The sequence below is a fragment of the Epinephelus moara genome, chromosome 9 (assembly GCF_006386435.1).
Source record: "Epinephelus moara isolate mb chromosome 9, YSFRI_EMoa_1.0, whole genome shotgun sequence".
Classification (NCBI taxonomy): domain Eukaryota; kingdom Metazoa; phylum Chordata; class Actinopteri; order Perciformes; family Serranidae; genus Epinephelus; species Epinephelus moara.
In genome coordinates, this window is record NC_065514.1 from 29,963,180 (window position 1) to 29,978,048 (window position 14,869).

Here is a 14,869-nt window from a genome sequence, read left to right on the forward strand (position 1 = left end):
CCGCCCTCATGTTAAAAAAAAAAAAAAAAAAAAAAATGTGTTCTTGTATGCGGGTAATCTCTCAAGACAGATTCTGCAATTGACATTGTAGAGGAAAAGGAGGTAAAGGAAGAAAAAACTTTTTTTTTTTTGTACCGATGGATTTCCAGATTGGTATGCAGGTGATTCCATCATTAATTAGTCTGTTTACAACTTTTGTCCCTCATGCTTATTTAAGTGTTATTTTTTACTGACGGGGATCTGGTACACTAAGTCAGCATAGATCCACAGATAAGCAGCCAAACAACTAGAAACTAGAACCACTTCAGCATGCTGGGCTGCATTTGTGATGCTGTAGTATATATGCACAGCCTCTATTCAATTGGTGTATTGCATCTATACACCTGTAATGGCCTCCAAATGATGGATTTTTAGCTTCATGCATATAAATATATGTTGCCTATGATGTGAAATAATGTAGATCTGATACCTGTATTTACATGTATACAAAGTGAAATGCAGTACTAAAATCTGAGGCTGGAATTTGATAAGCCCTCAGCCACTGTCTGAACTGATGAGACAGGACAGACTCCATGATTTCTTGCATGCTAATATTGTGCAGATCCGACACATGCTCTATTAAATTTAAGAAAATACAAGACAGAGACCCATAAATAATGTAAACAATTTATTGGAACAATGTACAGATTCAAGCAATGGTAACCAGTCACATCCACTATATCATCTTACAAATATTACAAAATTACTACAGTACAATATAGATTCTTTGCATGATCCAAAATATTTGGTGGCCCCAAAAGTATTACTTTTTTAAAATTCAGCAGCTTATTAAAAAAAAAAGAAAAAAAAATCAAACCATGTCTATCAAAATGATGTTTTTGCTTTTATTAGCAAAAATGATAAAGGCAGATAGTCTAATCAAGTTTGAAGGCTAAATGAGAATGCAGGAGTTCTTTGACTAGACATTCCTTAATATTGGTGGGTGCTTTATAAAATACAAATTTTCAGTAAAGCTTCGTAGAAAGTCAAACTTATATTTGCAAATTATGTTTTTAACATTATCTTTGAGTTGTCAACCTATTTCTTTGCTTTTAAATTCAGTGTTACCTGCTTCTTTAGATACAGTATATCTATTGCAAAACACCAACAAAACCTCAAAGTATTTGCTCTCAAGGCATTGTATACACTAAGTATTTACCGTAGTCCGATAACAATCACTTTTGACAAAATAACATGAAGTTATGTGCAAGTTACCATTTTATTCTTCCCCCTGCCTTGCAATTGTAATCCCATTTTGACAGCTAGCAGTATTGCGCACATATAACACTAATGCCAATTAACACCCATGGTTACCCACTTTTAATATGAAGGGTGAGAGTTTTACTAATCTTCAGTTGAGAGGAGATGCATAAAGGCGTACACATTGGGGAAATGATAACAAATAACACTGAACACAGACGACCTGAGGTTAACACATAGAAAACACGTATTCAAGTAGTGAAACACAACTACAATGTATAGCAGCAGTCGAGTCAGAAATACAGCACAGTAATGGTGGGGATTGTTTCGCATGTGTTTTATAGACCTACACTCTTTCAATGAAAGAATAACAGGACTGTGCACGCACATACACAAACATACACACACCCCATCAAGCCATGTTTACTCCATTGTTTTGCATGCCAAACAGCTGGAATGTGACAGACAGAATCACTTCAAAACACAAAATGATGTGGCACATACAAATATTTGCCTCTGTATTCCATGATGCATTATTGTCCTATTTACCTCATTAATGTTAAATCTAAGAGATCAGTTATATGTTTCATATTGTGAACGTTTATCTAAGACACTAAAGTACTTTCACAATCTAATGACCCCTTTGCATCGAGATACTTATTGCATTAGGTAAATACATTTTAGCAGCAATACTTAATCAATGATCTGTTAACACTAAGGTCATATTCTGAAGGGTTTGGCTACATCATTAATTTCAAGCACTTGCAATTTAAATTTTAAGTGCATGCCATGTGCATTGCAAAGGGTTAAAATACTGCAGTTATTACTCTGGCCAGCAGAGGAAAAACGACTGGCAGGGCATAAAAAACAAAAATTAAAAAAAAAAAAAATCTTCCGTTCTCTCCAACCCATCATGGAATACATGGCTATCTGTAACTTAAACACTTACACACTTCATAAAATATAACAGCGCAAAACAACCAGAGACAATAACATTGTTGTAGTTTCACAGTATTTAAAAACTATACATCCAGCTATGGGGGAAAAGTTAAGGGAGGACACTCCAGCAAGAGTTATGTGAAGTTATAAACGTCCCAGTGTTGCTATACATAAAAGGTTACTATGTACTTTTAAACCTTTAATTGAAGCTCCCCTCCCTCCCGTAATTCCCTTCCCACTATATGTTGGGCTGTGAGGGGCCACCAACATGCAAGAGATGAAAGTACCCCACAAAACACAACCACCCAAAACATTATACACTCATCCTCGAGATCATGCTTTTAGCACAAGAAGCCAAACAACCAAGAAGAAAACATCAGTACATTGAGAAATAAACATATTTAACATTCATCTGATGGACTGCATGGTTTTGACAGCCAAAATCACAAAAAATCACTAAGACGAGAATTGTGTCGTGGTGTCTCCAACATGTGTCTCCTTCATTTCTCCTCCACGAGGCTCAGACCATATAAAGGATTGTAAGCATCTCAAGCTTCACTACGCCTGCTGATGAATGTCCGTGTCACATTCACGCCACAAGACCAAACTGAGAGATTCACGCCGACGTTACGTCACAGCCAAGATTTTGCACATTTCCTAAACTCTGTGTGTAAACCCAGTCATGCTACATTACAGCTGATTGCCGTAATTCTCTGGTAGAGGAAACAAATGTACTGTAAATAGATAAATTACAAGGTCAAAGAAGAACCTTATCACAGGGCAATGACAGCTGTCAAACTCAACACACATCACTAATGTTCCACAGCTTTTCACGACGACACAAGCATGCTACCTATTCCCAGAAAAGCTGCTCTTAAAAGAAAATCTTGTGCTCTCCAGTGACATTATTAACAGCTTTTGCCCTGATAAAGTATAGGAACACTGAAAAAATATGATAACTACATAGGTGATAACTTATTCTTGGTGATATGCAGCATTATTAAATTAGATTCTCCAGAGTTGGATCCAATATGATGCATCATTAGCATCAGCTGCTATGTCTTAGCTTTAGGCTATCCTTATATTTAGCGAAAATACCTCTTGATGAACCCTCAACTTAACTTCACTTATTCTTCTACTCTATTGGTAGAATTCAGTCGTACTGAGAACTACCATGTGCCATTTACCTGGCTGACATGATGATAAATGCGCATCTGCACTAAAGACCTTTTTCTGCACCTTTCCATGTGCAAACCTAACAAAAATAAATGAGCAAATGCTTTACAGAGTTTTGCAAAGTGTTCTGTTTTGCTTACATTTCTTTCCAATAGTTCAGGTAACAGAAAATAAGATGTTTGGGGAATAAATGTAGAGAAAAAGGTGACAGATTTTTTTCTGATTGAGATGTGATAACGTGATTTTTCCTCCCATGATAAGGTTGCTCTGGCAGTCCCTTTCCCCCCCTTGCCTGTGCATGGGGGCACTGAGCACTGCAGCTACCACCTCCCTCCCACCCCGTCCTTCAGGTCGGGGAGGGGTCCGCACCCCTTCCCTCCCCTCAGCAGGCAGACCCTTCCCCCCAGTAAAGGGTAACATGTTCCCTGGGTAAAAGAGGTTCCCTATATTGTCTCCCGTAGTAAATGACCTGTACAGAGAGAGAAAGACCCCATTAGAATACTGTCCTAAAGCAACATTTCTTTTATGTTAAATAAGGGTGTCACATACTTAAATTCCATGCTTTGTAAGAGCTTTAAAAATCACTTAACCAAATTTTTTTTTTTGGAAAAATCATTTTTCACTTATTCAAGCACTGCAGACAAGTATAAATGTATGCATGTATGTGGCACCACTCAGAGTTAAGTTTTATGTAGGAATATGGTTATTAGAATGAGTAATATGATAACCATTTTGTCAACAGGTAACAAGTATTACGTTAAAAAATAGGCAATAGGTCCAGTGGTAGCTTTTAAGATTTATAACATCAGAAATGTGGACTTTCACACAGAAGAGCTCGACTCACTTTGACAAAAAGAAATTTAAAGATTAATAAATTAGATAAAATGTTTGTGCCAATTGAGACCTCACAAATCCAAATTTAAGACTATTTAAAGACTTATAATGCCTGATATTCATAAAGTTGAGTTTAAGACATTAAGATTTTTCATAAATACTGAAATCAGCATGTTTTTCTATTTACTTTCAATGACAGCATATGATATCAGAGAAGATACTGACCCCAGTGATGAGGCACACTGCTGTGGAAACAGTTACACCCCGTAAAAGGTTGCCAGCCGCTCCTTCAGTGGCATGGGGAACTGATCGGAGAAGCGCCTCCAGTTGTCCTCTCCCACCTGGTTCTTAAACCCGTGAAGGATCTGAAATCAAACACCAAGAGAAGCTCATGCCAAGTCATAACGGAGTGCTGCCTTTCAAAATAGATCTTGTGCATCACAGGGTTACTATCAGTGTCAACTGTAGACACTGCCACTTCTCCATTTGGCCACTGGGGGGCAGACAGGGTGACTCAGTGAGCAATGATCAAAAATCCTTAAGTAAATGTTACTTTGCTGAAATTTGACCCAGTTAGACTGGTAATATGAGTTGTGATTCAATGCAGTATATTTTACATTTTCAGCTTTTACCTTGTAGAACATGTCTCTGAGATCATCCTTTGGATTTACCCAGGAGGCCACTGCGTCACAGAAGAATATAAAATCCTGTTCCAGAGAAGAGAGGTAAGGCAACATTTCAACTCGTGGAGCAACTGACAAACATAATGACCACGTGTTGCTAGACCTCACCTGCACTACACCTCCCGGGTTTACACTGATCATAGTGCAAATTCCTCTGAACGCAGAGTCTTTCTCCTCATTGTCTCTTATATTTCGTAGAGAGGTGCACCTGACAACAGGGACGACCACATTTAACATCAGACATATCAAGTTAACTATTTCAGAAACTACTAACAACTGCCACTATGAATGGCTACTGCAAATACCAATAACATAATATTTGTGAGAAATAAACAAATATAGCCTATATTCATCCTTTATACAAATGTAATGTTTATGTGTATTATCATTAATACTTTTCTTCCTTATCAGTAAAAACATATTAGACTCTATGTATACATCCATGTGAGGAGAAAATTGTGTCTATCATAACCTGAGGGATAACCACGACAAGTCAAGCATGCACACAAAACAAATAAAAATAAAACAGTTTTACTTTTAACAAAATATTTGACTTATGACTTCACTTTTGTCTACAAGCAGTATGTTGAGCAAAACCTCATCTATAGCACCTTGAAAATAACATTACTTTTTGAAAAGGTTGACTAGGCTTGGGGTCATTTTTTGGGACAGGCACATGCAGCTGGGTGACTACTATATGAGAAAGGGATTTAGGAATGCTCTTTCTGCAGCAAAGACTGCATCCTTTCTCTGTTGTTGAACCAGCAGGCATGTGACATATCTGATCCCATGCATCTTTTAGGTTAGCGACAGTTAACAATGACAAAAAAACTAGAAATTAAATTAATGTAGAATACATGAAGGTGCTACTGAGGCAAAAAAAACAAATCACAAGTAGGACCTAAAAGAGGACAGGGTTAGTCACATGGTTGGCAATGATTACAAACTGATAAGAAAAAACAAAAAAGAACAACTGAAAGGACTTCTTTTGAGAAGGAGAGTGAGGAGTGAGGAGAGGAGAGCAACAGGGGAGAAAAGGGGAGCAACAGGAGACAGACGAGAAGATAGGAGGAAAGCAGAGAGGAGATGAATTAAATAAAAGATTGAATAATACACACCAGGGTCTTATAAACTGCTGTAGCATGGGTGCCACCTCTTGAGGACAAACGTAACCAAGACGACCAATTGTTATTGCTAAGGTAACGCAATCACGGTTACACACCACCAAACGCCAACCAAGACATGAGCAATGAGGAGGGGGAGGAGAAAAATAAAGAAAAAACAAACAACTCAGAGACATAAATCAACAGAATCTGTGTATGATAATAAACAGAAGATTTCACTAGTGTTGATTATTACTGCCCCGTCAGTCATGGGGGAGGAATGTAAAATATGACACTCTAAAAAAAACATACAACACGTTTAAGGGAGAACACATTGACAACTTTGACAGGACATTCATAGAAAAAGGCAAACAATGGCATCTGCTTTCACAAATCATATGGATTGAAAAAGCTATTCAAATCTATTATGAATGCATTAACTTGATTTACAATGTAGGTCTGGATGTGAAGACACAGGCTAGCTGAGGTGTAGCATGTGTATGTGACTGGACTAAACAAGAGCAGTTCACTTGGGCTTTCAGAGATTTCTCCCTTAAACTCACAAATGTTAATTTTCCATAACAAACAGAAATGTTTTTGTTTTTGTTCTTTTGAAAAGAAATGACAGATTACTCCAAGCCAACTACATGGAGGGAGACTAGTATCCAGCACAGCAGGTTCTTATGAGGCAGAGAGGAGGGAGGACCTAAGTTTAAGAGACACAAAACTATGCAACATTCTCATTAACAAACAGGCATTTATGAACAGTCCAATGACACATGCAGAAAGCAGATGGTATGCTCATTAGAATTTAAGTTCAGTGCAGGATAAGCTGATCAGAGAAACTGAAAAGTGCCACTGTGTGCACTCTCCTAGACTTCACTGCCACATCCACCTTTAACTGACTGTGGTGTTACATGGCTGTCTATTTAAATTTAGTTCCAGTGATTAACTGGTTCTCTTGGAAATCTCTATGGCTACATTCACACTGCAAGCTTTAGTGCTCCATTTGGATTCAATGCTCAGATCTGATTTTTTTTTTTTTTTTTTGACTATTCACATTATTTTTTAAATGAGGCCAATGTCAGATTCCAGTGTTAACTGGTCACAGTCTTGAACTAAATCACACGTGCAAAAGAACAATGACAGCAACGTCACACTGGTGCTGCCCCCTAAAAGTTGGAGATTTGAATCATTAGTCAGAGAACAATTTAGAGTCAACTGAGATTCCTCCAACTCCAGCAGTCTTTTGTTTGTTTGGTTTGGTTTTTGTCAGTCAGCGTGCATAGTATTTCCGTGGACATTTTGGTCTCCAGATTCAGCTGCACATTGAACGCTCCTCACTTTCATGCTGCTCTTCGGTACAGGCAGCCTCTGATACAAAGGCAGCTGCGGATACAGAGGCAGCTGCCCGCAGGATGAAAGGCTTTGCCCAATCAGGTAACGAGATGTTATCTTCTACCATCTGCTTAGAAGTGATGACGCTCACAGCAACTCAATACATAGTCTCTAGCACTGCACATTTCCGATCTCTTGTTAGCGTAGTTAGCTTGTTAACTATATTTTGAGAATGTCACCGTCGCACTGAATGTGCCGCTGTACCCTGTTCAAACTCTCTAAATGAAAAAAATGAAGAACAAATATTTAAACATTCATATTGAGCAGCCAAATCTGCTTAGGCCGACATAATTCTGAGCTGGGTACAACCCGACGTCACGCGCAGCACGCTGTCCTATTGAAGTAAACATGGAGGCCACTGAAGTCAGCGTTTACGGTTTAAAGTAAAAGTTGATGTAAAGTGGAAGCCAGTTAATTCATGAGCAGATGATAAAGAGGACGAAGACGGATGCTACTTCTGCACCAACGTATGTGTGTATGTAGAGTTGGAGCCAGGAGTGGTGTGACGTGAATGGTGTCAATGACTTCGACCTGCATCAGATGTAGATCAGATTCTATGTGATTTGTAATGTTCACACTGTTATGACAAAAACAGATCGAGTCACATATGAGCCACAAAAAAAGCTCATCAGATTTGGGAAACATCTCCCTGCAGTCTGAACATAGCCTGTGAGATTTATGCGCAGCCAAAAGATTGGATTTTGTTGAGTTATTTGGAATCCTTTGGTTCACTGTTGTGTTTTCAATTAACGCATTGAAAACATGCAACACATGGTGAAAAGGTTCGCTGGTCAGAATCAAACATTATTAAATTCTTATAAAATTCAACTGGAATAACACAGTTCTAATTATCATGTATCCTGCATCAAACATTGGCCATTCTTAACAACATTTAACATCTATTGGCAGATATGCATCCACATTTAAAGAACAGTAAATAAAAGCAACAAATAAATTGACAGCAAACAAACAGGAACACATCTACAGAGTCCCTAAATTTTCTGTCACTTAGGCAGGTTACACTTCACTCTTGAATGTAGATTTTTGACGAGGTGGTCTCTTTGACTCATCAAATCATTATGTCCAATTCAATTGGTAAGAACAAAAGTGCAGTGTAACCATCTTTTAAATGCTCTAGGCTACGTACCCTACATTTAGTCAGATTAGGTGTTCTAGCAATCATTTATAAGTAATTATTGTTTAAGTGCTTAGCAAATTGTTGTCTTGTGGTAACAGTTAACTATGTGAGGCTGTGAACTCAACCTATGTATCTCACACACTGTCTGTGCTTTGCCTTTTGTTCTACTTCAGTATTCTGCTTCTCCTGATGGTGCACAGTCAGTCCACATTAGGTCATTCCAAGTCTGGGCACTTACATGACTCGCTCGATTCAAGTGTGTCAAGATTTTCACACCGGGCCTTGCGCATGTTTCATTTTCTTTTATCTCCATTTACAGGCCATGCTGCCAGCTAGCAAATCATTAGCTGAAATATTTTGCATACTTGTTGAAACCAGCCAAACCTGTAAGGCCCATGGCTAGGGAAGGGTTTCTGAATAGAGATTAAAGGGCAGGACAGGCACTCTAGTGAGTGTGGTGATTCCTGGCTGAATGGACCTGAGTGTGTGAGCACCTCCCTGTGTGTGGCGACCTGGCTGGCTGGCTCAGCACTGCCACCGAGTGGTACCTGTGTTCTCCAGTAGAGTCTTTGGAGTATTGGGCCTGTTAATGATCTCCACCAGCTGGTGCAGCACCATGGCAACGTACGGCTGCATTTCAGACCCTACGGGTGTAGGACAGTGACAAACAATGGAAAGAAATCTGTTCACTCTGTTCTGGTAGTAAAAAATACAGTGGTGACATATTTTGGTAATTATTTAAAAGTGAGGCACTCACCCATTTGTATTGATATCTCTCCAATTGCCCATGTTGCATTGTTGCACACTGATATTAATTCTGGGTTTAAATTAGTACCCAGGATGGGCATAAAATCAGCTGGAAGAAGGAAAGCGAGTTAACTTTGCAACTGATTAACAACTTATTACAGACAGTGTTTAGGCATGAACTGCACAGAACATACCGATACATGGTTTGACGTGTTGGAAACAAGCCTTGGTTAAATCTCCCAGCAGAGCAAAAGAACTCTGACGCACTTCTGGCATTTTGTCCTGAGCAGTTGGACAGAACAACAAAGGGTGAACAATGCAAGTGACCAGTGATCAGTTTATCAGAAAAGTAGCATGTTATTCACTTTCTTCACCTGCATGCACTGGTACATGAGGGTGAGGATGTTGCTACGCGCAACCAGCTGCTCAATGGTGCCTCCCAAACCCTCAGCCAGTCCACTAAGAAGATCCAAAGCCACAATCATGAAATCTTTGTCAGGGGCCTCGTACTGGTCAGGCTGCGACTGATAAAGCTGAAAGAGTGAGGGATGGTAGAGCAGAGGAGAGCTGAGTTACATTAACATAAATAATTACTAGATAATCAAATTATCATTACTTCTAAAACCTGAACTCTAAAGTTAAGTTTCTAGTTTTGAAGTCAGCTCTCTATCGTTAAAATGACATGTCCCATCCACTGTATTAATGATTGAATATATAGTTTATCTGCATACCTATATTTAACCTGCATTCACTTTTTTTTGGCCACCTGGAGGCAGTGCGACAAGGTGTAAACACAACCTTGAGATATTACTACTTTTTAAAGTTGACATGCCTTTGGCTTTGTCACTACAACCGAATCCTTTCATATTACATTTATTCATTTGATTCATTGATAACTAGAGCACTCGGAGAGCGCAGACCTCCGCCAAGCAGCTCGGATTTCCCGACATTTTATTATTTTATCCACTTCGCTTCAACTGATCACCACCAAAATTTTATCATCTGTTCCTTGTCCCATTATCAACTTTTCCTAAAAATTTCATCAAAATCCGTTCAGAACTTTTTGAGTTATTTTGCAGACAAATGCTGACGAAAACATAACCTTCTTGGCGGAGGTAATAAAAACATTAGGATTAAATCTGCAAGAAAGTAATCCTTCCACTCTAAAAAAAATTTTGTGTTGTGTTGAATTTGTGAAGAAAACGTGTTCTTTTCGCATGCCTCCGTGGTGAACAAAGAACCCAAACTGAAGAAAATTCATGATGAATTTAAGTAAATGGGTCCCTGTTAAACATTATCAAAACATCTATTTACAAACTCTCACACAACTCATGCAGTATAATCCAAGTCTCATTTATCCAGTCGTATGCTCGGTATGTCCTTAAAAAGGCAGCCCTTTCTGACCAGGAACTGAACTGAAAGTAAAACTTATCTATGCTCTCTTCAAAGCCAGACTCCACTGACAAAAACAGTGATTTTACCTCGCTGAACACATGAGCTGCTGGTCTACCACTGCCATGACCAGTAACTTATTTGGGTTATTGTAGGACTTGGTCGAACCCTAAGTAACTCTTTAAAACACAAAAATAACACTATAACACAGACAAACTAATTGATCAAGGAAGGGATAGATCAGCAGCTCCCGTGTTCAGCGAGGTAAAATAACTGTTTTTATCAATTGAGTCTGGCTTTGAAAAGAGTATACATAACTCTCTTTTAGTTAAGTTCTCTGTTGGGAAAGATCCGTCTGTTTGAGAAGCACTGGGTATACGACTGGACAAATGAGACATGGATCATACCGCTCGAGTTGTGTGAGAGTTTGTAAAGCGTGGTTTTGATATAGTTCTGCTGTTGTTAAACACAGACCCCTATGATTTCAATTCATCAAGAATTTTCTCCATTTCTGGAGAAAATGGTGTGAGTAATAGCTATACAAACAGCTCAAATGTGCTCATTGTATTTATAAAAGAAGAAAAATAGTTTAAGTGTAGTGAGAGAGAGAGGGAGACTTATACAGTTGAGGGTTCTACACACTCACCATGGCTTGAGCAAGGGTCTTCTGAACCAGGTTCACACAGCGTTGGTACACAGGCTCACAGTAGGGCAGGAATCCACTTTGCAGGGCAGTGGCTACAGACGACAGACACTGAGGAAGGCAAGCAGGGGGTAGATACCGTCAGTAGTCTGCTCATATCATCATCATCATCATCATCATGATCATAGAACAGACTCAATGTCAACTGAGTGATCTGTGCAGACTAGTGTTAATTTTGTCAGCTATTTTTCTTTATTAGCCTTAGTTCTGTGTCACATGTCCTTGTTAGTTTTTAATCAAAGTTAGTCAACCTCATCCTGTTTTTTTAAGTTCAAGTTTAAGTTGACTACAAGTCTAAGCATTTTAGTCTCATCTTAGGCAAAGAAAACCATGACTACTTCAGTATAGATGGTAATAAAGTTAGCCAAGTTTTTATTTTTTAAAATACATTTCAGTCTCGTCTGTTTTCATCATCATAACTGGAAGTTGATAAAGACACGGTTAGTGTGTAATGTAATCTCATAATTGTCTCATCTTAGTCATGGAAATAAAGGTTTGTTGGAAAAACATATTAAGTCATAGTTTTTGTTAGCAAAATTAACATTGGTGCAGACAGTGACTTCACATAAGCAACTCACTTCTAATAATGGGAAAAGATCTTTGTCTTCATCTTTCAGCTGGTTCCATTTCTGGATCAGTGGAGGCATCAACATCTGGATATATTCCTGACAAATAATACACACTACATCAGCCTCTGCAGAGACACAGTATGCAACTAATGAGTGATAATTACAGACATAAATTAATGGCCTGCATACAATCAAGCTAATTTAGGAAGCATGGGGATTTGTTAATGCTTGTTTTCCTTCTGGGCATGATTCCACTCTATGACATTACAAAGTACACTTAACCACCACTAGCGCTAATTTTATATTCACATGTAAATGTGAAGTGAAACTGAGTCAGTGCTTCTGTTCTTCATACCGGTTTATTGAGATGGTGACCCACTGAGTCTGCAAGTGTTCCTATGGCATCGTAAAGAATGAGCAGATTCTTGTGCTGGTACTTGCTGAAAGCAAACACCAGTGTGTCCAGGATGAATGCCAGGTAGGGAACCAGCTCTGTACAAGCCTCCTCCTCCAAAGTGGCAAAGGCACTGGGTGGGAGAGATTAAACAGAGGAGAGTAAAGAAAACATCACAGAGTGAGCCATGTGTGGTTGTTACCTCTCAACAACCTAAGCTGGGCACACACTGTACGATTTGAGCCCTATTTTTGAGCACTCATTTTAGAGTGGAATTGGAATTATAGCTTTGTTGAATGTTGTTTGCTGTGCAGTTTACAGGGGTGAGCGAGGACAGATTATGGCCCAATCAACTGCTCCCAACTGGTTGCAGATGAATTTCTGACATGTCAAAAATTTTGGTCTGCCGTTGTCAGGCTCTGGCACAGATGATGCAGAGCAGAGCAATTCCCCTAACAACAGTGCCTATTTCTCACTGCACCTGCACAAAGTGGCAAACAGAGCATCTTAAAGTTCTGTGGCTTGACGATGGGACCATACAGTGTGAGGGCATAAATTGTGAGCTTTGGCTTTACATTGTGATGATTTTACTCATATAGTAGAAGTTAGAATTAATCAACAACATTTCTGAAATGGGCTCAAATTGTAAAATGTATGCCCAGCTTTAAAGTAATCTAGCTGCAGCTCAAAAGCCAAAGAAAAATGTGAGGGCAGCAGCAGTCCAAATTAAGTGCAGGGTTCCAAATTTGCTGTAAAATGACATGGCTTTATCAGGACTTCTTGCTCACCTGCAAGCAGCCTCTTGCACGCGTTTGTTGCTATCCAGAATACGTTTGAGCAGCTCTGTCATCAGAGGCTTCAGGTAAGTATCTGGGGGCTGGCTGACAACCCAGTGGGCGTAGCGGCTCAGTGTCCAGCAGGTGATGGAACGCACTAGGGCCTTCTTGTCAGACAAACACTGTACGAGATGGGGAATGAGCTCAGGCAGGTACGGGATCATGCCCTGCATACAGCCTGGACAGAGGGATGAGAGCACAGTCATTTAAAGCAGGCACAGCGTCTGATTACATTTACTGGGGGAGAATTTTCTCCCCATGTTTTGTCCCAACATCTTCTTTCCTTTCTTACCTTCAGCTATAGCCCCCAGCACTAGGATACCAGACTCTTTAACTACCCACTCGGGATGGAAGAGCAGCTCTTTGAGTAGGGGCAGCAGATGCAGCAACAGATCATCCCTGAACACGTTGGCCAACACGTCCAACGCTGCAGCTGAACACTTCCCTAATGTTTGGTGAAAAGTAGAGCAACATACATACAAACATAGAAGTGTGCGGACAAACATCATACACACATCACAGGTACAGTAGAGACAAACACAAGAAAGTTAATCAATACAGCGTATGTTATCAAGCTCTTCGTCAAGAGAATGGGACATGATGAAAAGGGACAATTTATATTGATAAGGACGCAAGCGCTGAACGGAGATCTAGACAGCTCCATTGGCACAGGCACTGAACTCACGCAGGTTCCAATCAGAGATAGTGTCATCATCGTCATCCAGTTCGTCATCCTCATCTTCGTCTTCTTCAATCCCATCGCCCTCGTGCTGCTGGGCAACTGTGCGGGAGCGATGGAAGCGTGGCCTTATGTCTTGCTCGTTGTCTGGAATTGCCTCATCCTCCTCAATGTCCCCCTGATGACAAATGCACAGCATGAAAGAAAGTCAAGTATGTTTCAACTTCATTATTTTTGACACACAAAAATGATTGTATCATTAAAGGGATACAAACAACTGCAAATGCTTGTGCTTTAATGTATACATCTCACACAGATTTATAGACCACACAGTCACATAAACCACTTAATTCACCCTTCGTTAAGTACAGCCCTTCAACACAGACTGGACAATCATATCAGAGCACCGACCGCCTCCAACCAGGGACTGTAAGCTATAGAGTGGTGCAGGATGAGTCATAAAACCCGAAAGTGAATTAGCATTTATGCACTCCCAGTTCCCTCCTCTCAGTCAGTGTTTTTTTTGGATGGGTTTTTGGTTAATAAAAGCTTAAGAGACCTTTATGTTTTGTTATGATTATGTCAGTTAATACCTAGGTTGTGAATTTTGAAGTCTTTGGTGTCTTAAAGAAGGCAGCTGCTAACAAGTGGCTAAGTGAGACATATTTTTTTACTTCTGGCGGCTGCATTTGCTCTTCAAAAATCATAAAAGTGGTGTTCATTTGTGAAAATTATCTTGCTCAACAAAATATGTATGTATTATAAAATTTTGTTTGCCACATGGCACATTTTGGCAATAATCCAAAATCTCCAAAAAAGGGTCTCCAAAATCTCATGCAATCATTTGAGATTTTGTTCATTATCATACTGGTTTTGTAAATTTCAAGCTTGTCATGGTTAAACATTGATCCTGGGGCATGTGTAATAGTGATACTCATTCCTGGGATAGGTAGGGCAGAGACATGTTAAAGGGAAAGTCCACCCCAAATTCAAAAATATTTATTTTCCCTCTTACCCGTAGTGCTATTTATTAATCTAT

General features: G+C 39.4%; 1 protein-coding gene across 5 annotated transcripts in view; it reads right to left on the minus strand.

Annotated features, from left to right (window-relative positions):
• Positions 1–654: 654 nt before the first annotated feature.
• The window catches only part of tnpo1 (transportin 1), a 29,423-nt gene continuing 15,208 nt past the window's right edge, over positions 655–14,869 (minus strand). For 4 of the 5 annotated variants that reach the window (XM_050052897.1, XM_050052894.1, XM_050052893.1 and 1 more), the window contains exons 11-25: positions 13,837–14,008; positions 13,444–13,596; positions 13,104–13,329; positions 12,277–12,448; positions 11,931–12,017; positions 11,296–11,403; positions 9,632–9,790; positions 9,452–9,539; positions 9,268–9,366; positions 9,059–9,154; positions 5,990–6,065; positions 4,980–5,079; positions 4,821–4,895; positions 4,414–4,553; positions 655–3,823 (exon numbers count right to left, since the gene is read on the minus strand). In XM_050052897.1, the coding sequence (XP_049908854.1) occupies positions 4,446–4,553; positions 4,821–4,895; positions 4,980–5,079; positions 5,990–6,065; positions 9,059–9,154; positions 9,268–9,366; positions 9,452–9,539; positions 9,632–9,790; positions 11,296–11,403; positions 11,931–12,017; positions 12,277–12,448; positions 13,104–13,329; positions 13,444–13,596; positions 13,837–14,008 (1,719 nt within the window). In that variant the 3' untranslated portion in view covers positions 655–3,823; positions 4,414–4,445. Of the gene's footprint in view, positions 3,824–4,413; positions 4,554–4,820; positions 4,896–4,979; positions 5,080–5,989; positions 6,066–6,168; positions 9,155–9,267; positions 9,367–9,451; positions 9,540–9,631; positions 9,791–11,295; positions 11,404–11,930; positions 12,018–12,276; positions 12,449–13,103; positions 13,330–13,443; positions 13,597–13,836; positions 14,009–14,869 lie in introns of those variants that run through there. The other variant, XM_050052896.1, reaches the window with a different exon arrangement.